The sequence below is a fragment of the Leptonotus elevatus genome, chromosome 11, assembly GCF_054856555.1.
Source record: "Leptonotus elevatus isolate MCC_2025b chromosome 11, RoL_Lele_1.0, whole genome shotgun sequence".
Taxonomy (NCBI): domain Eukaryota; kingdom Metazoa; phylum Chordata; class Actinopteri; order Syngnathiformes; family Syngnathidae; genus Leptonotus; species Leptonotus elevatus.
Genome location: NC_141249.1, coordinates 13,678,561 through 13,705,883, shown reverse-complemented (window position 1 = coordinate 13,705,883; position 27,323 = coordinate 13,678,561). Strand labels below are relative to the sequence as shown.

The following is a 27,323-nucleotide window of genomic DNA, read 5'->3' as shown; positions in this document are numbered from 1 at the left end:
CTTTGGGCCAGAGGTGGCAGTCGCGAGTAAAAAGAGTGCAAAACTGCACAAAGATATTTTAAACAGATGAACTGGATTAAAATTAGGATATTATTTCCAAGCTATATTTGTACGATTTGATTTTGGTAGGACTTTTTGGAACACGAAGTAAACAAATGTTTTGGGTTGCTTTCCTAACCCACTCACTGGTTATCTGTAAATTTTGAGCATATTGGGTTACTTTTACCTATGGTTGGGTTAATCATTTTAAAGAATGGATTTGGCTGGGTTGACGAGCTCAAGATAGTTACCATTTTTGGACATTTGTGTCTTGAAGTTGAAGTAAAAAAAAAAGAAAAAAGGATGGTATAAAATTTGTATTTTTAGCCACAACTATCATAAACTGGTGACACATTTCCTGGCATCTTTAACTTATCAGGTTGGATAGTTTTTACCTCTGGCTGGATCAAAATCTTGACCCAACATGCTGGGTCAAATCCTCAACCCAATGCACATGTACGGTTTGTAAAATAACTCGGGATTGGCTCAGTCACTTTTGGATCCAGGGTTAGCTATTTCTCACAATTTGGGTTACTTTTGTTTTACCAAGCAGATTTAGGAGTGCATTAATCAAGACTTAGGTTCCAGTGTACGACAAAATTGCTTGGCCAATAAAAGGCCAGATTTAAAATAGATGTAAATCAACCAAATAAACATTTCCTGTCTTTCACAGTGCAAACAAATAAAAATGCAGATTAGTTTCCAACATGAATCAAGAAATAAACATTCAGCAATTGAAAAGACAAAAAAAAAAATGCCAATAACAAGATTAGTGCTGATAGAATAAAAGTCTGGATTTATTTTTCTTTATTCTCTCTACACTAAACACATGTTCCTGAATGCAGCAAGAGACACAATAAGAGGATGCTAAGCATCTTGCCAGCGTAGCAGAGGTGTGGCCGGTTGAGCAAGGACATACACACACTATTGCCTAGTATAGAACGTTGTTGCCTCTGGGAGGCTAAAGCAGGCTGAGGGAGTGTTGACCGAAATCATGAGAATGTCTTTCACATTATCGTACCAACGGGCTGGAACGCCATACAATAATTACCCTGTCTTGCCTTAATGACCATGGCAGTGCACTGAAACCTAAAGCGGGGCCCCGTACAGCACAGTTCAATTCATTAATGACAATTAATATGGTGGTAAAAGTGAGAGTTGCCATGGCGATAATAATGTCCCTTTTGGTTTGGACACAATGTCAGAAATATTTATGACTTGTACCAAACAGTCCTGTAGATGGCTTAAGTGCTTCAAACTACATATGGGCATAATAATCAATTCATAATTTTGTTTGTTGATAGCTCATTTATAGAGATTTCTCCACCCCATTACAAATAATAATTGATTAATTTCTGGTTAACTTCCCCCATGGCTGATCACAGAAATGTAGTCAAAAGCCCACCACTAGTTGATAAAAAAATAATAAAAAAAACAATTGCAAAAATAATTTTGCATTAGAAAATCTCCTAAAACAAAACACAAATACATATTTACTTCGGTACGGTGTTGGGTCACAGTCTGACAACGTGATACTAACTGCTACATTGACACTGAAAATGACATCTTGAAAGAAAAAAGTTGAATGAAGTTAGTGAATCATACTTAACTCAGCAACTGGAACAGTACTAAAAACAAAAAAAGACTTTAAACGAAAAGTCAACCCTAAAGTTTTCTTGACACTAATCTAAACACAGCATTCTGATTAATATTGTGTCGAAAATCCACCCGTTTTTATTAATCTCATGAGGCGGCCATTTTAACCACTTGTTGTCAACTGAAAATGACATCAGTTGCTCAGGGCTCAGATAACCAATCATGGCTCAGCTTGGGAATGTCACATGACCAAACTTAGGAAAGACATGAACAGTGATTGGTCATTACCTGAGCAACTGTGATGTCATTTTGAGTTGAAAGCAAGTGGCAAAATGTCCGCCCCCTGTAATGGTTAACTGATAGAGCAGAATACCGTATTTAGGCTAGTTTTGGGGTTGACTTCTCTTTTAATCATACATGTTCTGCTTTTGCTTTTTAAGTCATGAACCCAAACTGACAGTGGAATCTATTTTCTGTGAAACTAATGACAATCAATACCGATATTCCAGAACTCCTCTTAAACATTACACAAAACACACTTAAAACATTGGCAGCAAACAGGCGTTTAAAGCGGACATTTTTTTCTTCTTCTTTTTTTTTTTTTTTAAATCAACAGGTTTTGAGGTACTCGTGAGGCTAACAACTAAGTAGAGAACAATATTTGGGCGGATAGCATGTACGCGACACAGAAACAGCAAAAGCGTTTTAGCGTTTTGCAAAGCGTTTTGGCTTGAATTGAAGAGTTGAGGGACTAGCGGTGTGGTCGGCGCGCCCGAATAAAACACGTCTCGCGCCCTCCTCGCCGCGAGGATTGAAAACATAGAAAAAACAGCACCATTTGAGGTCCGTATAGAACGGTTTGCTGGTAGCACCGTCAGCCAGTGAAAATCTCCAAACGCAACACAGACACAAAACACGAGCGACTGCACGACGTAGCCAAGAGCGGATTACAACACGGCCGCAGCCCCTCGACGCACAGCAGCATCCTCAACAAACATCCCTTTTCCCAAGAATATTGTGAATCGAGGTGTTTAAGATATATATATATATATATGTATATATTCTGTACATGTTGCGGAACCAGGTATAACTTTTTACGATAGATTTTCATTTGACTATACACATAAGAGCTTAGAGTCACTGACAAACAAACACCAGAGTAACAATGAGGTAGGGTGGTGAAAGTTGGATGAAGTAGAACCGGTTTGTGGATTGTATACAAAGTTACTGATACTGTCATCAAAAATAGAGACCAAACAATGCGTTCCTCCCAGCACTGTCTCTGAGGGCTCCAACATTTGACGTCCTATGTACACCGAGCAGTCCAAGCGGTAGGAGGTGCGCTCCCGAGACCTTGGCGAGCGTCATCTTGATCTATGTGCATTTGGAAACACCAGTCTGATTTCATGTCAGAAACTGGAGGTGGCACAGAGAGAGAAATCACAGCTGGCGAGGTTTCAACTTCCATCTTTCATCCAGCGCTACTTGTGAGTGTGAGAGCAATGGAAGAGCCTGGCGTTAATATATAGCCGTGAGCAAACGGCTCAGGTTACTCGTCCGGTTGGTGCATCTTACAAAGTTGCTGAATGCAAGTTGAAAACATGACGTTCCTCAGAAGACTAAAAAGGGGGGGAAAAAAAAGCCTTTCAAAAGGTGACAGACCTGCATTCTTTACCCGCCCGACTCCTTTTGGCATCAAACGACAACAAAACAATACATGACAGCATTGTGGGAATATCTGCAAGGTTGTTTTTGCACAGTGGGTATCGTTCATTCAAACCACATTTAACATATTTCCTCAAATAGTGGCCTCTTATATAGGCCTTTACTTCACTATGGTTAGGCCCAACTAGAAAACTGTTTAAGTGCTGCTGTTTTGGTTAGCATAACAGTAAGAGTGTGGAATTGGGCTCTCAGCCGCTGAACTGAGGTCATCACTGTGGGTGTGCATCTCTTCAATAAAAGGCGATTCGATACGTATCTTGAAACAATTCAAGGACGGTGTCATGTTAATGGGACTCTCCGACTCGGTGGGATTCTGATTCGATGCATTAAGGTGCGGTTCATTTTCGAGAGGGTATGACGTATGACAGAGTTTGGGAAAAGTAGACAATCATTTTACAATATGAATTAGCGTGAGAGTACGGTATATCTATATATCTATATAAACTGTATATAAAGATACAAATACATCCATATACATACATGTATGTACCAGTATAAGGTGTGCACCACCCCAATAAACTGAGTCATAATAAACATCTAAATCCATGGGGTGCGATAGGATTCAAGGGCCAATTTATTTATTTACCAATGTACTCATCTTTTAAATCAAAATCAATTTTATGATTTAAATCGGGGTTTTTTTGTTCCACCCCAGGTAATTATAGTGTATTCCGTTATGGTAATATGATGGCATTTATTTGTTTTGAGTGATTATTTAGGGCACAGCATCTATTTGGAGAACCACCATTTGAGGAAATACAGAATTACATCTCAATGCAAACACTTGTAAAGCTAAAATCTTTTTTTGTACAGGGTACCCCCCCTCCCCCCTCCCCCCAAAAACCCACACACATTAGAAACCTTTTAAGTTGGGACGGGCCTTTTTGTTATTTTTAAATGTGCAAACCACGCTGATCATTCAGTCAGCATCCCGTTTGTTTCACATTCAACACTTTGGCTCATATTAACCATAATTGTAAAAACAAAGACATGACTTAATACGACCAACATTCTGTTATAGATTCCAGTTATAATCATGTGATAATTTCTTTGCGTAATAAACCTATCAAGCTTACCGCTCAGCATTGGCATGTCAACAACATACCCCGCCACTCACTCACAAAAAAACATTTTAAGGTGCATCATGATAATAGAATGATTGTTTGGCCTTAATTGAGTATTTAGACACAGAAAAAAAAAACACTAATACCCCAAAGGGGCTTTTTAAGATTGCCAAATTGACGTTTAAAGTGCATTCGATGTAAATGATTTGTCACCTTTACAAATTTACATTAAGAGTGAGGCTTCTCTAATAATACCTCGCATCGCTGATCACTTTGGCTCGGGAGATGTTTGTTCTGTTTAGGGCTCTACATCACACTTTAAAGCCAACAAGTCCCATGGAAAACAACACAAGTTCATAAAGAATAAAAAAAAAAAAAAAAAAGACAAACATACATGATAGCGACATCAATTAGATAATTGTCCAGAACATTTATAACTGGACTTCAAGACAAAAACAAAACAAAAATCGCTCTACAATGTAACAAAACGCTGAGCTGAACTTTGGAAATACTTTAAAAAAAAAGAAAGAAAAGAAACAAAAAGCAAGTGTGAAAAGGAGCAAAGGCTTGACAGGCAGCTCTGCGGCAGATTCACAGTTTTGCCTCTGTTGGCTCACACTTGAGATTTCAATCGCCAACATTTCGTTTCGGAGGGCCAACAGCCGTGGAAAAAAAAATTGTGGGACAAAACAACACACAAAATGAACAAAGGACAAGTCTGACTTAAAAAGTCCCTTGTGTGGCCATATTTAGCCTCCCCCCCCCAATGGCATTTCTTAAGAATAGTGTCATTGTGGGCTTCACAATACGTCAACAAAACAGTCGCGTCTCAAGACAGCTTTACCCACAGCGCTTCCCCCGCAAGACACGAGCCGCGGCTCGGCTCAGGTTCGACTCCACTGACGCTCGTAACAGTACCGATAGCCAACTCGTACATTCTCGCAGCAAAGTGCACGTCAAGTCTCAAGACTCCAACTACAATCCCAGCTCACTTAGAAAAGCCAAAGGCATGATGCGCCCTGGTGATTGCCAAATCCATTTAAGGCCTTTCCCGCTCCACCGCTGCTTGTTCAACAGCCGAGTGTTCAACGCGGACAACTTTTGTAGACAAACACTGATAGATGAAATCACGTTTCATAGGGCTTGGTCGTTGTACAATAGCAATTGTTAGGATTTCTTAAATATTCTAGCGGGAAATTAGTAGGAAATTGTACAAAACTAACATATTCCAAATACAAAAGAGCTACTGTAGATACTTCAAATACCATACATGGGAGTCCCTGTATAATTTGAGGTTCAGATACAAATGAAAAAAACCCCAAAAAACCCCACTGTGCTTTAATTTGGTTGGTTTCAAGTTCCCATTTGTTCCATATGGCATGTTTGTTTTTTAATAGAAATAAATAGCACATAACATAGATCCATATAGCGTCTTTTGTAGAATTCAAGGTCACAAAATGAATCTCTGTATTCATGTTATTTATTATTGTTATTCTGCTTAAAGTACTGTATGCTTTGTTGAGCAGATGGTGCTTGTTTTTTTATGTTTAAGGAAGCAGCATCACAGATTTTAGTCATCAAATCGCATAATACAAAATAGGCATGTTTGATACCACTTATCTTTTCAGACTGACACCAGCACGTGCGCTCAACCTTGAGTAGCTACTGATAAAGATATCAAGTTGATACCACTAGTACTTTTGATACATAAAATCCCCCCAACCCCCCAAAAATACACCAGATTACTTTAAAGACCTATTTATCCCAATATAACATTTCTTGTTAAAATTGTTTAAAACTAATTACAATATTCTATTCTTCTAATTTGGAATTTTTAGTTCCTGATCGCAAGATGGCCACGAGAGGGCTGGGTATTGGCCCAATACCGATACCTGGTATCGGTACTCGCCCATCCCTTAAAAAAAAAAAAAAAGTACCATTTTGTACAATTCCTACTAAATTTTGTGAGCAAAATGTGTTGTGATTGACCTGTAAGCCACAACAATCTCTTGCAGCAAGAAAATGCTGCAATCAAACAAATATGTCTGTCACGTAGTAAGACCTATTCATCATCGAGTGTTTCGAATGCCAGTACAGTAGCAACTGCAGATATTCGGTTCTCAACTAAATACAAATATCTCAACTGTCCTAACAAACGCTAGTTTCCCACCGTACAGCAACTGAAGACTTATCCAGGGAAGTCATCTTTTACTTTTTAAAAGCTTAAAGGACTCAGAGTGATGTTCTGACACAGAACAATAAATTAATTTCACAATCTCTGAACGCACGCACACGTAGGCCAACCATTTCTTCAAACTGATTCTATAGTAAAGCTTGTTTACAAAAAAAAAAAAAACACACGCACACAAACACTCTTTCTTGTTCCCATCTGGCTGTTGAGTAAAGCTGTCTGTAACTTAAATGGGCTAACTGGGCCATGCTGGCTTAAAAAAATGGGCCTTTGGTGTTTTACACCACAACCAATCCGATGAGTTGAAGCAACTGCGGCGCTTGCTGAGACCGTGAAAAACAACCTCAAACGCACGCAAACAGAGTCCCCTCCGTATCCTTTGACCTTTGCGTGATGGGGAGGAGGGAGAGGTGGGGGCGCAGAAGAACACTTGGCTCTCTACACGCCGTCATAGGTAAAGTTCTCCATCTTGACCGTCTGTCTGATGAGCAGCTTGGACTCCCGCCGCTCCTCGTTCTTGATGGACTTGTTGATGTCCATGATCTTCTCGCAAATGTATTTGTTCACTTTGGACAATCGTTGCGTTATCTCCGCACTGTCTGCCGTCTCTTGGGACACTCGGTCGTACAGACACTCTGTGGCCAAGGCAAAGAGTGAAGGGTTAGAAGAACCGTCGAAAGCGGCCGAGCGGGTAAACCACTTACCTCTGACAATTTTCAGCTTGCTTGGTGAGAGCGGAGGTTTGGGAAGGGCGTCTTTCTTCTTTTTAGTAGCCACTCCAGTGACGCTGCGGTTTTTGAGGGTTTCGGTGCCCCAGATCATGACAGCCAGGTTCTTTGTGAACTTGGAGTCCCCCTGGGTGCGCTGCAACTGGTGCCACTTCTCCTCCTCCACCCAGATCCCGCCACCAAGGTGTACCTACGTGCGGGTGAAAAGCACATTAAGAGTTTTTAAGTATTTAAAGTTGCAATATGGAACTTTTCCCCCCAAAATAACTTTACAATAAGCTTTTTATTTAACCAATTAGGACTGAAACGCCTTCTAATTAGTAGATTAACACCTTAGCTGTTCACAATGGGTACTCCTGCAAACCTCTGGCCAATAGTTTTTGGACTGGATTCGGGTTAGAATTTCCAGCGGCTGTAACGTAATGTGCGTGGTGTGAATGTGAAGAACGGTATGTGCAGTTTCATTTTTCGTCAGCAGGTGGCACTAGTGATTCGAAATGGAATATTCTAGGTTTTCATACTCTTAACAAAAGTGGAAAATATGTTAAGCTAATGGAAATAGTTCAAATGAATTTTTGACGCCTATAGCCGTCAATGGCAGTGAATGAGTTAATAAATGTATGTGCAACACACCCACCGCAGCCTGCTGGAGGGAATTAGCGGTATGAGCAAATCAGGACCTTGAAACCAAGCAGATCATTGGTAGCCACGGTAGAAGACATCTTAACCGACTCTTACTTAAACCATCCGCTAATCCCAAGAATCACAACTTTCGCCCACGACTAGGATACACAAGTAAGCTCAAGCCACTGGCTGCTCGTAGGGTGGATTACTCCCACCGTGAATTTAGCATGTATCTCTCCACAGGCTGTTGCATAAGCAGGTCTCAAGCACACCAAGCCGATTGCCAGCCCGGCAGTCTGCCCTCGTCACTTAGGTGGGCAGACGCAGCAGGGGTCATATCTGACTTGCTTTCTCTCGGCTCTCTTATCGCTCTAACGTCTTTAGGCCCGAGTCCAAAAAGGATTTTCCCTGTGCAGCTACTGTGCTTTAGGCCGCGGGCCAGACTCGTTCCTCTGCCGTCAAGTTAGGAAAGATTGTTTTCATCCTCGCTTCTAGTTCCTTGCGTTTATTTTCCCCTCCTTCCTTCCTTCACGTCAGTCCGAGCCTCTCGCTGGGGTTGACCTGTCAGTCACTCGGAATTTCTCTCGTGCGAATAATTAGCACGGCGTCCCCGATGCAAGGAGGGTTCTCATTTGCAAGAGTTCTTCACGCCTGAGGTGGCTGCAGGTCCCAGAGCTTGTCGTACCAATTGCAGCCCTGTCAGCGGAGACAGGATGCTGGTTGCATTATAGGCAAGCCTAACTGGCTAATAAACACTGATGATGCTGGCCGGGCCTCCAGGAACAATAATAATCTCCTCAACCTTGTTTTCCTGCCAGAGCTGGACAGGGGGAAGAACTGATTGCAGGTGAGCTCAAGTTCATGTTTGTTACAAGGAAATAGTATTTCCTGCACAGTAAAGGGTCTTGTGACCCACTGGTAAAAATCCAGAACCACTGGTGTGTGAGGTACGAAGGCAAAATTTGAATTACTCTGAATGTACGGTGGCTGATATGATTGAACACCAAAAGTCAAATCTCCAAGAGGCCCTGAATTTGATCAGTTAAGTACCATCAAGAAAACAGTCATTATATGTGAAAACCTCTACATATATCGTTTATGGGCAAAGTATGGTCTGTAGGCCACACACGGATGCATAAAAAAAAAAAAACTATATATATTTTTTTAATCCAGCCCACCAAGCATATCCTGCACATCAGTTAGGTTCGTTACTTTTGAGAAAGCCTGTTTTGTTAAAAATTGATTCACTGTGTAATGCATTGGTAGAGAAGGAAATGTGCCAGCCACAAAGGTAAGTGCAGTGAAGTGAAGATGAATTTTCCTTCTTTATAAACTGCTGAGTCAGCTCATGGTTTTATGCCATAACCAGTCTTTTGCTTTTGGGAATTATTAAAAGTATTTTTCTTTTTTTTTTGCGTGGTTGGCTGGCACCATGTTAAACCATTTTCATCAAACCAGCACATTTTGTTTTTTTTCTAGTATAGAGTATTCAATTAACAATTAAACATGACTGTGAGGTGGTGTGTTGATGTGCAACGATATATGAAAGCAATAAAAGTTATAACAACTTGAACTAGTAACTCAAGCATGATGGTATTTTTTTTCTTTTGACTCCCTGGAAAGCAGTGATTTTGGAGAAGAGAGGATTTTGCCCACCAACGACGATATGTAGCTTGTCATTACTGAACATTTACGAACTCTGCATGGGTTTCTCTGTTAATAAAGCTGCATAATAAAGTGAAAGTAGCAAATATATCACATTTTCACCAATTTGTAGCCCTAAAAGACCTAAAAATGGCAAATGTCAAAAATCCTAGGACTATAGTATTTTAGCCAATATTGAGATGTCAAGCAATAAACACACTAAGTATTGTAAAAAAATAAATAAATACTGTTTAGTTTTGTCAGTCCATTCTTATATTTTAAAAGTGGATGAAAAGAGAGGTATTAACCACATGCATACTGGATCAAGTGAAAAGGCTGACCTTGCCATCGTTGCATGTGTAGACCGTTCTCGGAGATGGCGAGTAGCTGGAACTGGTGTTGGCTTCTTCTCTGTATGTTTCCTGGCTTTCAACGATGGGTTCGACGACCTCAGCCTTGATTGTCTGAGTGCCATTGTCGTGCATAGGCTCTACAGGGGAAAAAGAAGGAGTTGAACATTAGATAAACACTATTACTGGAAAGCTGTAAAGTAACAACCAGTTGCACAAGACAACGTAGCGTTGTAGTATCTATTAGCATGCTGGCATGAGGTTTGAGATTTGAAGCACTGGACGAGCGCCCAAATGTTCGCCTGGTTCATCCAAGACTTGCCTGTGCCTGGGGACAGCAGGTTATTTTAGCCCAGTGGTTAAGCTGGCTTGGTGGCCGGCCATGTTAAGCTCTAACGTAGCTGATGAGTTTTAATATCAGGCGGTGCACTCCATCCTGTGTACAAAGACACCCCAGGGTGCTGTAATCTCTTGCGCCTGTCCATTAGATAGTCTAGCCAGTGACCAGGCTTCTTGGTCTAAACCTACACTGACAGAAATCTGCCAGAAGTGCTTTTTTTTTGTACATTGCTGGGCACTGAACTTGCAAACACTCGCCCACACAAATTCCTGGACTCAATTTATGGCTGTCCTGGACCTATTCATAACCATTTGCTGAATTATAATTGCATTGTTGTGCGAGGTTTAAATGTGTCTTTCAAATTACTGCGCGAAATAGACAAACTAAATACAGCCGTTGCTTATTATTACAATATGTCACTGTCAAATATATCAGAAAAAACATTAAACAACTTGCGCTCTTATTTACGGGAGTGAACAGAAGCCACACTTTTGTTTAATACGCAGTGCACAAGGTGTTTTGACGTTGTAATTTCTGCATTCATTTTCACAATGTAGTGTGACAAGATCAAGACAATGCGTATGAATCATTACCACGGTGGAATCTCTGATGAAGTTTAAGGACTGTAGATTGAATCATTTCAGGATAAGTGGTGCAGCAATGCAACTTTAGAATGTTAAAATGCAACTTAAAACATGGTCTGTCAGGTTGAAAGGCATAGTGATGACAATTTGACCCTCAATCAGATTATTTCTATTTCCATTATTTCCAAATGGGGAGAATTTCATCCGAAATTCTAAACACCAGAGCAGAACGGATTGGGTTTAACCTCAAAGACTTCACTACAAATACAGAGGATATAAAAAGTTTACACACCCCTGTTCAACTGCCAGATGTCTGTGATACAAAAAATGAGACCAGTATAAATCGTTTTAAAACTTAAATACATAATTCATTGCGACCCATATCAAATGGAGGGAAAACAATTGAGGAAAAGTGCACACGCTTTTTCTGGTATTTTTTGTAGTCACCATCTTATTACAAAAACCACAGCTTCCAGAGGGATTTAACTGTTCAAAGCTATCAGACAAGAGAAGGACACAAGCTTCCAAGGCTTTAAGTATGCTATACTGTGCCGTGGAACACAAGTGAAGACAGTCATCATCAAGTGGAGAAAATATGGCACAACAGTGACATTCCAAAAGTGATGAAAAGACTTGTCGGTGCGGCTGCCAAGAGGCATACAGCAACATTGAACGAGCTGCAGGAATTTCTGGCAACAAGTACATGTGAGAAGAATCTCTCATCTTCATAGGTCAGGTAGAGTGAAAAAAAAAAACTTGAAATTTCACACGTGGAAAAATCTGTTATGGTCTGATGAAATCGAGATAAATTTAGTGTAATCAACACTGCTCATCTTCAAAAAGGACACCATACCTAAAGTGAAGTGTGTTGATGACAGCATCATGTTTTGGGGCTGTTTTAAAAAAAAAAATATGGAATAGGGCTTTAGTTAAGGTAGTCAGTGTTAACACAAAACCCTCAGGCTGCTGCTAGAAAGCTGAAACAATGTCAGGGGAAAGCCTCCTAGAATATTGAAGTTAATTTGGGATTGATCCGAGGCATTTTAAACTGTGGCAAATGTGTGCTGCCTCCTATTTAACATGAGTGTGACCAGCGTGTGCCTCCAGTTATGAATGAGGGTGAACAGACCATATTACCTCATTTGTTTATCCTTACTTCTCAAAAAATTAATAAATTATCTTTTTCAATTGAGTTATATTATTATTAACAGAGGGAAAGTTTTGAAGTCTCTCTTTTTATATATATATATATATATATATATATCTCACAAACACCTTTTGATAATTTGAAAGCATTTGAACAGGGGTGTGTAGACTTTTTATACATATCCAGTTTAGGTAGTCATGATCAAAAGCAACTTATTTGATTCTGACCGAACGACATAGAACTCAAAAGGCCCGTTTCCACCGCAAGAACTTCGGGGGAAAATTTACGGGGCCAGCCCCGTATGCGCGTGTCTCCACTGCAGAGGAGCCTTCCCGACCGGGCCACAGTGACAGGAATTTACGGGGACGAGCCGAGGTAAAGTAGAAAAATGTAGGATAGGTGCAAATATGTGTTGCCTTACCACTGCCCAGCCTCATGAGAAGCACGTCCTGCAGCCGTCGATTGAAGTCCCGCAGTTCTTTGACCTCAGTCAGCAGGCTGCCATATTCCTTTAGTTTCTTGGTCTGCTGCACCAGCTGCCGACGTGTTCGCTCCAGCTCCTGCTGCAGCCTCTTCATCTCCTCCTCCTGTTGCCTGTAGCTGACCACCAGCTCGTCGTATAGGACGCGAGGAACCACCGCCGCGGCCACATCGGTGTCCACTTCCAGATGTTGCTGCTGCTGCTGTTGGTGGTGGTGATGATGATGTTCCTGCTGATGCTGTTCAGCTTCCATATCTTCGTCTTCATCGTCAGCATCCTCTCCCTCCTCAGCTAGTCGATCCTCATCGAGGTCCTCTTCGCCTTCAATACAGGAGCTGGCTGCGTTTCTCTCCAGGCGAGCCACCACTGCTGCCAAACTTTTGGAGGAGTTTGAAATGGGGCGGCCATGGTCCTGAGATTGGGCCTTTAGAGGAGAACATTTGACAATTCAGAGGTCTGCGCAGTCACTGTTTTGAATAGGTTTGTATTCCGGTCCAAAACAATTTGAAAGATGTCATCAAATTTTATGGGAACACATGCAAGTTGCAACAAAAACTGATTTCATATCATACTTAAATGTACATAAGATTTCTATATATTTTTTTTTAAATAAAGCAGGGTTTAGAGAACCTACAAGAGTATTTCATCCAGCCAACCATGCAATTTTAGAAACAATCAAATCCCTTCAGAAATACAGAAAGATTCCCTAAAACATTTAACCGACATGCTCATAATACACAATAATAAATATTCGTCAATTACGGCCCTCAAAAGGACTGAAACGACCCCCAACAGCGAAGGGGAAAAAATGCACACCGTGTGCACATGCTTTTTGATGAGTGTGGGAATCTCATGAAGAACTAAAGAGGAGTCACAGAGTTCCTGATGAGCCGCTCAGAGGATTTGTCTGTGAAAGGGCATCTGTCCAGAGTGCTGGAATTTGTGTTAATCCACCATATGGTAAAAATAGTGTGAGGGATTTTGGGTGGGAGCCCAATACACATATACACCCACCATATACAAATATGTCACAGCCATCCCTCTTTACAGTTTGCTTGACATTTCACAAATAGCAAAACCACTCAAATCACATTCAAGAAGGATCTACAAAATTCTTGAACACTTCAAAATAGCTGTATAAATACGTTAAAACAACACTCACTTTCAGAGTGGTCATTTTTAAATGTGGTTTTAATAAAGTGGAGTAGAAAAGCCTTGCATCCCACCGAAAGCTTTCACAACTATTTGGGTTCCTATTTAGCAAGGCAAGAAAGCTTTATTCATATAGCACATTTCATATAAAAAGGCAACTAACTCAATGTGCTTCACCTAAAAGTAAAACATTTAAAAATAATTTACAGACAAAGGAGTTAAAGGGATTTAAAAGCGAAGTTAAAAATACAATAAAAAGTAGCTTACTAAAATTACTAAAAGAACATTCAGTGCAAATACAAGATTTTGGAAAAAATAATCATAGAAATGCTTTAAACGACCTTAATCTTAGGTATGTTGTAAGAAGAAAAAAAAAAAGAATTTAAAAACTAGGTTTAAACGCCTTTACCAGTTCACTTGGGGCTGACTTCACTTCTGTGGGCAGCTTATTCCATGTGTCTGCAGCATAACAACGAAATGCCGCTTCACCATGTTTGCTTTGAAGTCTGTGCTCCACTTATTGACCAAGTATGCAGACCTCAGAACGCTAATTGGTTTATATTCAATTAGCATCCTTTAATATATTCAGACCTAAACCACTGAGTGATTTACAGACTAGCAGCAGAATGTTTAAATCTATTCCACAGCTGACTGGAAAGCAGTTTAAAGCAATATCTTCAGATCTTTGTTCTCGTCAGAACCTGAGCTGAAGCCGTTTGATGCTCTTTTGAGGGAGTCCAGTCAGACTACCATTACAGAGATAAAAGCATGGATAAGCTTCTACTGGTTTGCTTGGCGCATGCAACCCTCCACAGTCTTATTTAGACCAAATAGTGGGAATAAAATGAAGACAGTATTTAGACAAATTACAAAATATTTACCCCCCCACCCCCCAAAAAAATGCAGGCAATGGTGGTTTACTACCAATTAATTAATATGTTGTGTATCATTATTGTTGCTAATTGTCTACTTATTTTCCCCTTGTGTACATGGTGTGTGCTCAAAACATCACCTACCTTTTTATGCCTGAGCGGCATCCTATCTCCTCCAAAACTGTTCTCAATTGAATTTCCTGAATTCCTGATGGACATCTTGGGAATTTTCATCTTCTTTTGCATTATAAAGTCTTCAAACTCCTCTACAGCATCTGCACAAATTCAAGACACAAACATCAAGTTTCTTTCCCCTCAGTTCCCTTATCATCCAACTGAGTCATTTCTCTGTCAAGAGTACATTCACTTAAACCCGGTGGGAATTCTTTTTAACAATCTTTCCAGACATACAAGCAATGTGCAGGTGTTGACTGCAATGGACGCGGAAAAGGCGTTAGCTGGATGGATGGATGTCACAGCCCAGACAGCTCACAATCAGGGATTAGAGATGTATGTTAAACAAAACGGCCAGTCAGTGAGTTAGCGAGTCAGACGGGTAACATGTAAAATCAAATGCGCTGTCACGTTACTGACAAGTATGTCTGTGGGGCTGTCTGGACAGACACCGCAGCGGCGCATCTTCTTTGTGACACATAAATACAGTACAAAAGCCAAACCGTGTTAACGCCGCTTTTAACACACCAAAGTCATCGGTTATAGCATTTCGGCTTTAAAAAAAAAAGAAAAAAAAGCGTGAAACGTCAAGTGTCTTTCCCTTGTGTTACGTCTTGACAGCTCTACGTGTGCAGACAGCTAACTGTAGCATGCTAACTGCACACAGACGAGCTAACGAGCGTTAGCTCCTTGTTGTAAACAAACGACGCTGCTGGCTAACGTTACACGCCGAACGTCGAAACAACAGCAACCGGTCCACAAGTGTAAACAGCACATACCGACACTCGTGGCAAAGTTGTCTTAGCGCACATCGCTAGTATGTCAAGCTAGCCGGGACGTTCCTGCAGCTATCGGAGCTCAGCTGATGAGCTCTTCGTGACAGGTCAGACTAAATAACTTGACACACATATAAATATATATATATATCCGTGTTCCGACACACGTCGACGCCTGTGGGGTTAACTGGTATTTAAGATAAAAAGCTGTCACGGAACAGAGAGCGAAAAAGGAGCATCTTACCTGCAAGGGCAAGGATGTGAGCTTCGCACGGCTGGCCTGCGCTGCCATTCTCTTCAGTCCTGCGAACCACATACACCTTCCGATGATCGAAATCGGCTCCGTGCTGAAATTTTGGATGCTGGAAACGGGCAACGCGCAACACATGTCTTCAAAGAATCGAACAAAAGCATACATTATTTTCTTTTCCTCGCTCGTGCACTTTTGATCCGGTTGAATTGCTTTTCCCCCTACTTCATAAAGTATAAAAAATATACATGTTGTGGATCATATCGGCGCTCCTTTGCTTTTGTCTGGTCCACATCACCAGGGAAGTTAGAGAACATCATCAAGGCATAACTAACAGACAAAGCATTTTTTTGTCCAATATAAAAATATGTGCAATTGTGCTTGAGGGGAAAAAAGAAGAAGAACTTTCCATGTTTTTTTTCTTTTCCGTGTGTCTGTCTTCACGTTTTCTTTAACTTGTTTCCCCTTCAAATATTGGTAACATTGCAGGGCAGCACAATGTTATATGTTGTATGCTGATATTTAAAGGAATAGTATAATAGAGTGTTGCAGCAAAATCTACCACACTCGAGCTCAGTTCAGCAACCATCCACATGAACTCTTGATTTATCTTTTTTTTTTTTAAACGCTTATTATTTTGTCTTGACAAGGACTGTTAATAATTAAAGAAGGATATAGACAGGAAGTCATGTAAAGAATACGTCAATTTATATTCTAAGCAGTAAAACACCAGTGTGTCCCATTGCAGGGTCCAGCATTACATAATATTTCAGTATCATCATGACAAGACAAGTTAGCCACTAGCTAGCCACCATATGCATCATACCCGTTATCAAAGGTAAAGTACAGTGTTTTACTGCTTTAAGAAGTTAAATATACTGTACATTCGTTTTTGACTTATTTTTACATTTATTTCTATAATGTTAAAAAAACAACAACTTCTCATTCATCGGTATAACATTGCGACACCAATGCTAGTCGTTTTACATACGACATTTTACATTGTTTGCTAGCTGGCGTTAACGTTTTTCTCTTTATGTTTAGTTTGACAGTAAATTTGAACTGGGAGTGACAATAAATAGAATTGCTCACTGTTAACTACAGCCTGTTGTGAAGTGAGTTGAGTTGAGTTGAGTTCACAGGCACCTTTAACTGCAAGTCAGGTACAAATTACAACTCGCAAAAAAAAAAGTCCGTAAGTCAAAGCAAAAAATAAAATTAAAATAAAAAATCAGCTCAATAACAGCTCATAAAAAGAAGAGAAAAAAGATGTCTGCAAGTCAAAAATAAAATCAGCTGAATGACGGCTTGTATCTTGAATGTCGGGTCACTCTTACCTCAAGGTACCCCATATAGTTTGGTTTACACACCCTACTTCTTGTTTTACTAAAAATAGCCCATTTTGAAGGGGCTATACACACTTCTGAAATAACAATATGTTGGTGAGCGCTGCTCTAAACTATGCCCCCAACAAAACTTTCTAATACAAGTTTTATGACCATGACAGTTTGATATCCATTTCCAATATTTTCTACGGGCAAAAAAAACATTTTGAAATCCAACTTTTTGACCTTTAAAGTTCCACTGTATCCTGCAAACAGTTATTACTTCTCTTCTGTCTTTTGTCAAATTTTCAAGAAGTATCAATGACAACATCATTTACACGTCTGATCAAATTTCATTGACCTACATCATGTGTTCCCCGGTTGATCTCTTATTTGTTCCAAAGCGGAAAGGCCAGCGGACATGATCGTCTCGCCCAAGAGGACATAGTCTTCTCCGTTGTAACTCAATTGAGGAGTAGCACAGTGGCTAACCGGCACAAACAGTTTTGTTCCGCTTCGGCTGCTTTAATTGGAAATGAATTGATGCAGAAATTTTATGAAGCGCCAGTGTCTTCTGCGATGTTATTTGCGAGTTTCGAGGCATTTAGGTGAGGCTAGATTTTAAACGTGCCCACGGTGTTTGCTCATTGTGCCGTCTGACTAGCGTGAGATGGATGAGGACGTTCTCAAAAGAAGAAAAGAAGCAACAGTGGCTCTCACAACTTGTTTTGCTCTCAGCGTTTCTGCCGAGTTGAAATTTGTGTGGGAATCTCGGGGTCGAACACTCAACAGTGTTTCAATGTGCGACATTTTCTTTTCTCTGTGACCGCGTGCATAGCCAATAGATCAGCCGCTCAGACTGCTACTTGTTCAGAAGTTCAAAGACTATTAAAGGAAAACCAGCGATAAACAAAGAGATTTGGGCGGGCTGTTAACAAATAGAACAGAGGATTACTGTTAATCTAAACTTGTGTTGCGTCCTGTCCTCGAGGCTGCCGGACTTGTCAACACAAAGCTGCTGTGTCTTTGAAGCAGGCGAAGAGGGGAAGGGCATTTCTTTTAAATGGCCCACATCATATTATTTCTGCCGCCTGGGGAGGTTTAATACAATTCTAAAGCACTTTCGACAATATAAATACATTTCAGGGTCCATTTGGGTGCTGCAAAGATAATGGACAACTTCCTGGAGACAATAAAAAAAATCTCATTGTTTGAAGGATAACTGAATTGCATGTCAGCCTTTCTGTCTGACTGTCACACAAAAAGGCAAATATTACATAGGCATCACTTGTGTTTTAAACAATTATGTAAATGTAATTGACATATGTTAATTATGTAGTTTAAAAAAGTAAATATCTATAAACACATCGAGACATTTATAGCTTGGGAGCTGTAGCATCATTTTATTTCTCAAGAGTGAAGTCGAGTCTTATTTTATTATTTTAAATTAAAGTAGCAAATTTTGGTTAAGCTGAATCCTTAAAATGCTATTTTTCTTTTCAAATTAAAATTATAATAAGTCAAACAGATTGCTGTTTTTTTTTTTTAAAATAAAGAACAAAAGCTTTTTCTCGTCACTGTTAAAAACACACTTGCAAGTAGCAATACCGTTTTAATTTTTAGCTGGGTGGCTGGTATTTAGTAAATGTAACAATTAAAGTAACTTGCAGTCGAACTAAGTTACTTTTTAAAGCAAGTAATCAGTAAAGTAACTAAGTTATTTTTTCAAGGTAACAACACTGCTAGTAAAACAATCCTCCAGCTTTACCAAAGCAAGAGAAAACAGTGGATAAGCCCTTAAATTGGCCCTCATTAGGTCCTGAATATATTCAAGAAATGCTGATTGAATATATAAACCCAACAGGGCTCTGAGATCTACAGACTTGGGCCAACTAGTGGAACCCAGAGTTTGAAGTAAACATGGTGAAGCTGCATCTAGCTGTTATGCTGCACACAAATGGAATACGCTGCCAACAGAAGTTAAGTCAGCCCCGAGTGTAAATGCTTTTAAATCCAGGTTAAAAACTTAGCTTTTTACACATATCTTTGATTGAGGTCTTTTAAACTCTCCTTTCAATCATTATTATTATCATCATTTTTGACTCCCTTACACTAAATGTTTTTAAAGTTTGCTGTCCAATTTTTTAACATTGTCAATCTATGCTCTTTTAGTACATTTTGTAACCTACTTTTGTTTTCTCTTTTTGCTCTGAATGTTTACGGTGTTTGTTGATGCTTATAGGTGTCCTTGTGTAAAGCACATTGAGTTGCCTTGTGTATGAAATGTGCTATACAAATAAACTTGCCTTGCCTTAAATTTAATTTGGAAACAAAATAAAAATGCAACCTGTTTGCTGGAGGTTAAACAAAATTCACGAATAAAAAGCTAACTAAAATATGACTTTTTTTCCACAGTTTAATTGCACTTTTTAATGTGAACACATAGCGAACATGTCCTAAATAAGTAAGTATTCAGGCTATTAATGCAAATTTTCTCCCTCAATGTTGTGGTGCATTCAAAGTGGATTATAATTAAACTTATGGGCAATTAAAAGCACACGACATCTGCTGTTCTAAATATTTAGAGTTCATTTCATGGAGAAGTCTTTCAATTGTGCTTTAGAAGTTGGAGAAAAGCTTGAACTTGGTGGTGGTGATACATTGATTACATTGGGTCGGTATAAAAGACTATTTGAATGGCATTTACAGCAACAAGGCACATTATTGCCTTTGGGAACTTGAAAATGTTCTAACTTCACCCTAAAGACTTCATGCTAATCATCTGATGATCCAGTGTGTCTCATGATCATGAAAGTAACTGCATAATATTAGCACGGGACAACAATAATAACAATAACATTTTTTTGGGGGCTACAATAAATAGGGCCAGTTGAGCCATAAAAGGCTGTGGGAGTCAGGATATAAGCCAGACATCATGTCCTGGCTATTAACGCCACACTGCCAGGCTCATCTATCTTAATTGGTCATCCATTAGCCTGCATTAAAGGGAGACACGGGATAATAGCAGTAATGATGCTGATGATGGAATTAGACTGCGGCAACACACGTCATCGTTGCCGCGTCGCTCTTGGAATCACAAAGAGTTCCAACGGACCGACACGCGGGCAGATGGATGTCGGGATTAAATAAACGACTCCTGAATGCTACTGAGCGGTTGTGTGCGCGAGAAGTCGATGAGAACAAATAGAGGTCATGCAAATTTGGGTGGAAAAAGTGGCAAACGCTCGGGGGGGTGCGTAAATGAATTGAACAGCACGCAGACAACCAATCTAGACGCAGCACCTGTGCCAATCTGCAGCTCTGCAGGATGGACAGATGCTGGCCCAGGTGCGTGTGATGACGATTGGCAGCGTCGCGCTATGACCTGAGCAGCTGAATATAAACACAAGAAACCGCATCACATGATTGAACCACATACAGTAGAATGAAGTGTGTGTGTGTGTGTGGGGGGGGGGGTGGTAAAGCAATTAACTCAATCACTGCAAGCCATTTTCAAAGCAGAGTTTCCCACATTGCCAGCGGTTTTGCAGCATTTTGCTGATCTTTCCAGACTGATAATATAGAGTTCTGTGTCAATAACTCACCAAAAGAGTAGACACAGAATGTAAACCAAAGACCATTTGTAACGTTTTATTACAATTTTTGACATTCACTTGCTGTTTCTGTTCATTTTTCTACATATTGGAGAGTCATGGATCAAGCATGATGTTAACACCGATTGACATGACCTAAAGTAGTCAAACTACACATAAATGGAGGGAGTGGGACGGACTTCCTGTCACAAAAGAGGCAATTGGCTGTCTCGCTGCGTCATCCATTGCCGATCAGCCCGCGCGCGTTACAGGGTGCATAGAACATATTACTGTAAAAAAAAATAAAATAATAATAATAATTGGGGGGATTGACTTGACAGTATCCAACAATGTATTTGACTTTAGCGGCATGGCTTAGAAATTGTGGCTGAACCTTACATCTTGGTTGCCAAAACAATCGTTATACAGCATTTTTGATTTCCCATCACATCTGCAACATCGTTCACCAGCGATTTCAATTTTGAATAGCAGTAAAAACAGTTGCCAACAATCTTCCCCACACACTGTGCAACAGTTCAGTCATTTTCAGCCGCGTCGCTTGGTGTGCGGGCGGGCTTTATGAAGAAAGAAAAAAAGGCTAAATTGATACACGATATTAGAAGACTTGATCATCTAAATCCATGGTAGGACAGAACAATTTGCAGTTTATCGATTATAGCTGTTGTGATATTATTGCACAATTCCTACCCCAACTGCAGAGCATGAAGAGTGCAGGTGTCTTTCATCTAACTTTCTGTAAAGACGCTTTAATTTGAAAAATATCAACCAACCAAATTGACATTTTGAAGAAGCTTTTTTTTTTTCTTTGGCGCCGTCATTCCTCGATCAATAACCATTGTTTACACTGTGGGAGCACGCCATTTTCCTACTCTTGCTGGAGGCATTCCTCTTCTTATTATGCCTCATAATTAGATCCACAGGAATTTCTAATCAAGCGTGACGGCAGCATTCACCAATTTAAAAGGTGATAGCCCATGAAATGAACAGCCGAGTGTCATAGAATCAGCAAGCTACGCTGGAAGGGCCTGAAAAGCGACGGCAACAGAGCCGGAGTGAACGAGGGGCACACAATGACACATGCGTGCCTCTCTGTAAATGAATGCTTCATTAACTATTCAGAAGGGTATAAACGCCAGCCGTGCCATGCTGGGAATAGGCAGTGATCTGTCCAGGAGACATTGATCTTCTTCATAAGGACCATAAAGACCGACCAAAGAAATACTCATCATATCACATCTGCGCCAGTCAATTCGGTTCATTAGGGCCGCTCGAGCTCCTGCTGCGGCCCTGTATCGATCTCACCGCTGTCAGAGCAGTGTTGTTTTCTGCTAAGTAGATAGTGGACTCACAAAATTGCTATTTATAAAGTCAAACTTGGTCATGCAATATATGAACAAACATACAGAGGTACCTGCCAAGGTCGTAGAATCTGTTATTCATCAGCACACTCTTAAAAAAAAGCTGTTGAAGTTTTGTAGGTGGAATTCTTTCCCATTCTTGTTTGATGCATAACTTCAATTGTTTAACAGTCCAGAGCCTCCTTGTCATATTTTGCACTTCCTATGCCATCTTTAATGGGAGACAGGTCTGGACTGCTGGCAGGCCTGTTTCGTACTCACACTCTTATGCTCTAATCTCCATTTATCTGGCAGGCAGGTGAGCTTCAGCACATGATGGCTGGTGGGCAAGGTTTAGTCGACGACTTTACAGCTCATCCTAATGGCATCCTACCCACTAACCCCCACCCCCCCCCCCATCTGCGTCTTTGCCTCTCTTAGCCTTTCCTCCAGGGCTGCTGTCAGACAGACAACTTTTATTGCCGCTCTAACTGACAGCAGGGAGCCGCTGGGATTGGCTGAACAACCAGCGGCCGCCTGTCATGCGGCCCGCCTCACAGGTGCACAGCATCTGACAGATAATGGCAGCTAAAACCCGGGCCAACCCAGCGCTCGTTTAGAGGATGTGGGCTGAAAGGGACGGTGGCGAGGGCGATGGTAAGGTATGAAAGAGGGCATGTTGAGGGACGTTGCCGTTTACTTAACATGTGACCACCTGGACACTCAAATTCTGTCCCTTGACAGTGGTCAAGGTCATGCAGATTTCACTGTGTGATCCTTGCTGCTCCTGACTGTATACTTGAACGAGCTCAAGTGAGTATTCTGCCTGTAAAATAAGCGTATCACAACCTTGCAATTATTTTATGACTATTCGGAAAAATTGTACATACAGAAGATCACAATATCACATTGGGTGAACGTTTATGATCGATGCATGTACAGCACGCAGCAAAATTTGTTCCCTAATACAAAAGATGAGGTCGACTCAAATGAAGAGTTTACTGAAAAAACAAAGTTCGCAAATATTTCAACAGCAATGAAAGAGAGTCAAGTATGAAAAAGTATACAATCAAACTATTATTGTATACATAAACCCGCTACTTTGAACTTTTTTAATGTAACATTTTCATCGGCATATGTGAAAGGTGACCTGCGACCGACACATTTAAATTGAACTCCATTCTTCCAGTAAATGCGCTAAACATCTCAAGCATTACTTAGCTTATGTTAAAAGCGATAAGGTTAATGGACACAAAGTGTTGGGTAATAAAGTAACCATGCATGCCATATACGGTAGCTGGATATCACACTTGAAATAAGCACCAAGTGAAGTTAAATGACTTTTAAAAAGTGAAGACAAAGTGGATTATTTAAATGAAATTTATACCTTAAAAGAAAACTTTTATATGTCAATTTCTACAAATTATTAATATAGATTTGAACAATAATAAATGGAGCATATGTACAATTGTGCAGTGGTCTGATGAGTCCACATAAATAATGAAATAAATAAATTAAAGATACCTAACGGAAACTATACATTTTATGAAACTAATTAGACTAATTGTACTTAAGCGGAAATATCCTTCATGATCATCTTTATCAATGAATAACATAAATGAGCTATCGATGATCAATTTAAATGCATTTGTGTCAAATAGTCATTTGGGAATTGTTGTTTACTTAATTAAAAAATGGTATCTTTATTATATTGCACTCTACTAATATTTCATATGTAAAAACCTAAAACGAATAAAAACGACACTAAAAAGTAACATTAAAAAAACGAATAAAACACAAACATTCCCACTTATAAAAACGATTTAAAACCAACTGAATTAAAAAACTAAGTCAAAACAAAATAAAAACTATGATAAAAAAATCACAAATATTACAACCCTGGTCTGTTGTGTGACACCTGTCCTTATCACAACCAAAAATCCGATTAATGTGACGATTTATTTTTTTATAATTTCTAGTTTGCTAGGGAATAATGAAATCGCCATTTGAGGTGGCTGTTAGATTGTCATTAGCAGTCCCTGTCCTGTAATAACCTCTCTGTATGGTTCCTCCGTCTCCATTAGAGGTCAGTACAAAGTCACACACAGGACAGCTGAGTGGCGTTTTCCCCGGATTTAACGGAATGCTCCTGCACCTGACGTCTGACCCCTCTGAGAAAACAGGGCAATTAAACGTGGAATTTCCCTATGGAAATTAATAATTCATCACTTTTTTATTTATATATACAGTACCATACTCTACAATACATAGCCAGTGGGCTCACACGGACCATAAGTGAGCGTCAAACTAAGACGGCGACGACAACCTTGACCGCGGTGGTGTGTATCTGCTGGCAAGGTGAGGTCTGCACTGTTTGTGACATTGAATATTCTCAAGGGGCTTTAGCTGAGTGGCAGGTTGTTACATTAACAATTTATTTAGCCGTGACATTAGTAATAATGGAAATTTCAGCACATGGCCCAGACGCCCAGACATTCCATATACCAGGTTACTTTGTGAATAGCAGCGATACCATGGCTGTTTAGAGAGGGTCACACACAAACACACGCACACACACACACACACACACAGTCCGAGAACTCAATCCAGCAGCCATAACAGGGAGACAGAGTGGCATCAACCCCTATTATCTAGTCCCTACGCTATGAACACAAAAGGCTCGGCGGAACAAAAATCCAATCAGTGCTCTGTGGGAGGATTTGCTCCACAGCAGTGCTCGGCAACACTGGTGGCTCCACTGGTGACAAAGAAATCATCTCGGAGCCTCCAGCCTGTTCACAGCCTATTTACCGCCTCGGTCACATCCCCCCTCTTGGCGAAAGAGGACAGGCGACACTTCTCTCGCCTTCCTTTTCCTCACATACGGCAACAAGAAACGACTGTGTGTACGCGGCGTGAAATTACCATATTTGCTCAGAACATTTGGGCGTGGAGATTTTCAAGTAATTGTTTGATGACTAATATTTTCAATATGAGGCCGAGGGCCCATATTGAAAAGACGGGCCCTCGCCAAGCTCGCCATCCTGTTCCTCCATTCATTAGCATGCCGCTGCTTATTTAGCCACGCTGCGGAGAAGCATTCCATAAAACAAACTGCACAATATGAAGCAGCAAGTGTTCCCCACCTCGCCCCCTCCCATCGCGCAGCCATTCGCTTCTTTATGTGCTTTTAACACCGCAACAAAATGGAAGCGTGGTATCACATAGAGAGGACGAGGGAGATAAAATATGCAAATTCACGCCGTCGGGGTGCATAATTAGGCCAATAATAGGAAGCCTTGTTTTCACAGCTGATCATTTATACAAAAGCATGTTTTAGAAAATTGCCCCCCCCCCCCCTCCCGAATAACCTTGGTGTTATTTGTACCCTCCCTCCTTTCAGGTGCCTCAGTGGAAACAAATCTCTGCAGCTTGCCATCTTGAAAGCAAAGTCTTTCAAGCGGAAATTGCCCCCCCCCCCCCCCCCCAACAAAGATTCCTATCAGCTCAGGTCGATATGTACACCATGCAGGAGATTGCGCACAGTATGTCCTAGCCATTTTTACACATTCACTGCAGTGTTTTTGCTGTGTTGCTGCCACTTTTATTGCTTCTAATTAAAGGAGGATGGCACCACAGGAACCAATTGAAGAAGACTGCAGTTCAAACTCCAGTTTGAATTCTAAAAAAAGGGAACCGGGGAAGCTCATTATGATCATTTCACACAAATACTTGGAGAGCGAAGTTATGCAAGTCTTTGTCGGCGCACATCTTTCAGTGAGACAACAAGAATAAAGGAGGAGGGTCACCGGTCAAAACGAGACAACAAAAAAATGTTTCCTTCAAAGTTGGACAGTAATGGCGTCGCTACAAAAAGCAATAAATAATCTGTCTCCACTTGAAGGCTTTAGAGGGAGGGAGACTATGACAGAATTCAATGAGCACAATTTGCTAAATGCACCACGCGAATTGACAACAGAGACATAAATACACGCTTACACATAACTTGGACGTTTTAATAGCACCTTCACGTCGCTAACTTTTCTTCTTCACTCCTTCATAGATGGTGAAAGGCGACAATACACTCATCAGAAGCAATTTGAGGCTTAATGTCTTGCTCATGAACACTTAATATTAGGGCTGCAGTGATCACATGTATTTTTTAGGATCAATTCATCGACAGAGTAGCCCATTGATTCATGAGAGTTGCAGGTATTGTTTTCGTCTTCTTAGGGCAGATTGTGTCCAAACTTTTTCGTTTGAGGGTTGCATAAATAAAAATGGAAGGGACACTTTAAAATGATTCAACTGTAATTTATCAAACATGCTAAAAGCAGTAAAGCAAGCAATTATATATAATTGATGTTTTCTAAGTATTCTGAAAAACCGCCACATAACACCTTTCTATTAAAGATGATAAGGCAAATAATTTCAGATTTTTTAAGATTTTGGGGTGGCCACGGACTGCCTCCCGCTAAACTAGATCCACCCCTGCACTAAAAAGCAACTGAGTCCCATCTCTACATTCAGAACCAAAACTAAAGCAATCTGTAGCAAGCTGACCATTTTTAAAACAGTTACTTGCGGATCACTAAAGTAGCACTAAGTAACTTTTCAACTTTAATAAAATATTTTCATATCTCTTCTGATGAAACATTGACTTAAAACTAGTTGAATGATACCTTTGCCATGGCCTGAGGGGTCTGTAACGTTTTTACTGGCACTAAGCAACTTTGAAAAGGATGGTAGGGGCACTGCCAGACAAAAAACTACAACATGTGTGCTGACTGCTTTATGGCATACGTCACGTCCCCCTTTTCTCATTCGTTACAAAAACGGAAGTCAATTTGAATGTTGACGCACGATTACTGCTTTCCTGGCAGAAGCTGCAAAACAACGGAAAAGTTTTTTCTGAAGAGACCAAAAAGAAAGAAGGGAAGCTACCTGGATCAACATTGGCCTGGCTTTCACTCGCTGGCGTGAGCTAAAAATAAATAAAATAAAAGGACGCAATGCGCTTGTCCTCATGTGAAATGTGGTCATCCTTCAGGCAAAACATTACCGCTTTTGCCCATATGGCGCCGCCATAACCAACAAACTGAAAGTTCCTTAGCGTTGCTTTAATATGATAGGAAAAAAAAAATGTTGCTTCTAAAATTCAATTATGCTTATTCACCAGTGTTTTGAAGAGAAATTCAGTTATTTTTGTTGTAAATAGTTTTTTTGTAATACTGCATAACTACAAAAACTCTACAGTTTGCTTATTTAAAATAATAGTAGTTGTGGGCCGTATCAAATGTCAGAAAAATG

The 27,323-nt window shown here is 40.3% G+C and overlaps 2 protein-coding genes across 5 annotated transcripts in view; both read right to left on the bottom strand.

Moving 5' to 3' along the window:
* The window catches only part of agbl4 (AGBL carboxypeptidase 4), a 299,306-nt gene that overhangs the window by 55,113 nt on the left and 216,870 nt on the right, over window positions 1-27,323 (bottom strand). The gene's annotated exons all lie outside the window — the stretch shown is intronic.
* Window positions 809-16,614, bottom strand: bend5 (BEN domain containing 5). Of its 4 annotated transcripts, none has more exons than XM_086089620.1 (6): window positions 15,732-16,614; window positions 14,682-14,812; window positions 12,454-12,937; window positions 9,953-10,101; window positions 7,320-7,533; window positions 809-7,250 (listed from the first exon to the last, which is right to left on the bottom strand). In XM_086089620.1, the coding sequence occupies exons 2-6, from the start codon at window positions 14,781-14,783 to the stop codon at window positions 7,054-7,056; spliced, it is 1,146 nt and encodes a 381-aa protein (XP_085945746.1). In that variant the 5' UTR covers window positions 14,784-14,812; window positions 15,732-16,614; the 3' UTR covers window positions 809-7,053. The 4 variants fall into 4 exon arrangements, with proteins under 4 accessions (XP_085945746.1, XP_085945748.1, XP_085945745.1 ...); XM_086089622.1 differs by lacking the exon at window positions 15,732-16,614 and adding an exon at window positions 15,491-15,586; XM_086089619.1 differs by lacking the exon at window positions 15,732-16,614 and adding an exon at window positions 15,132-15,480.

Excerpts from the sequence above, each read along its gene's own strand:
- bend5 (XM_086089619.1), bottom strand. The coding sequence starts at position 15,192 with ATGTGTCACAAAGAAGATGCGCCGCTGCGGTGTCTGTCCAGACAGCCC. Across the intron at positions 12,938-14,681 it reads TGCCGCTCAGGCATAAAAAG|GCCCAATCTCAGGACCATGG; the intron begins GTAGGTGATGTT and ends TCTCCTCTAAAG. Across the intron at positions 7,534-9,952 it reads ACACATGCAACGATGGCAAG|GTACACCTTGGTGGCGGGAT; the intron begins GTCAGCCTTTTC and ends ACCCGCACGTAG.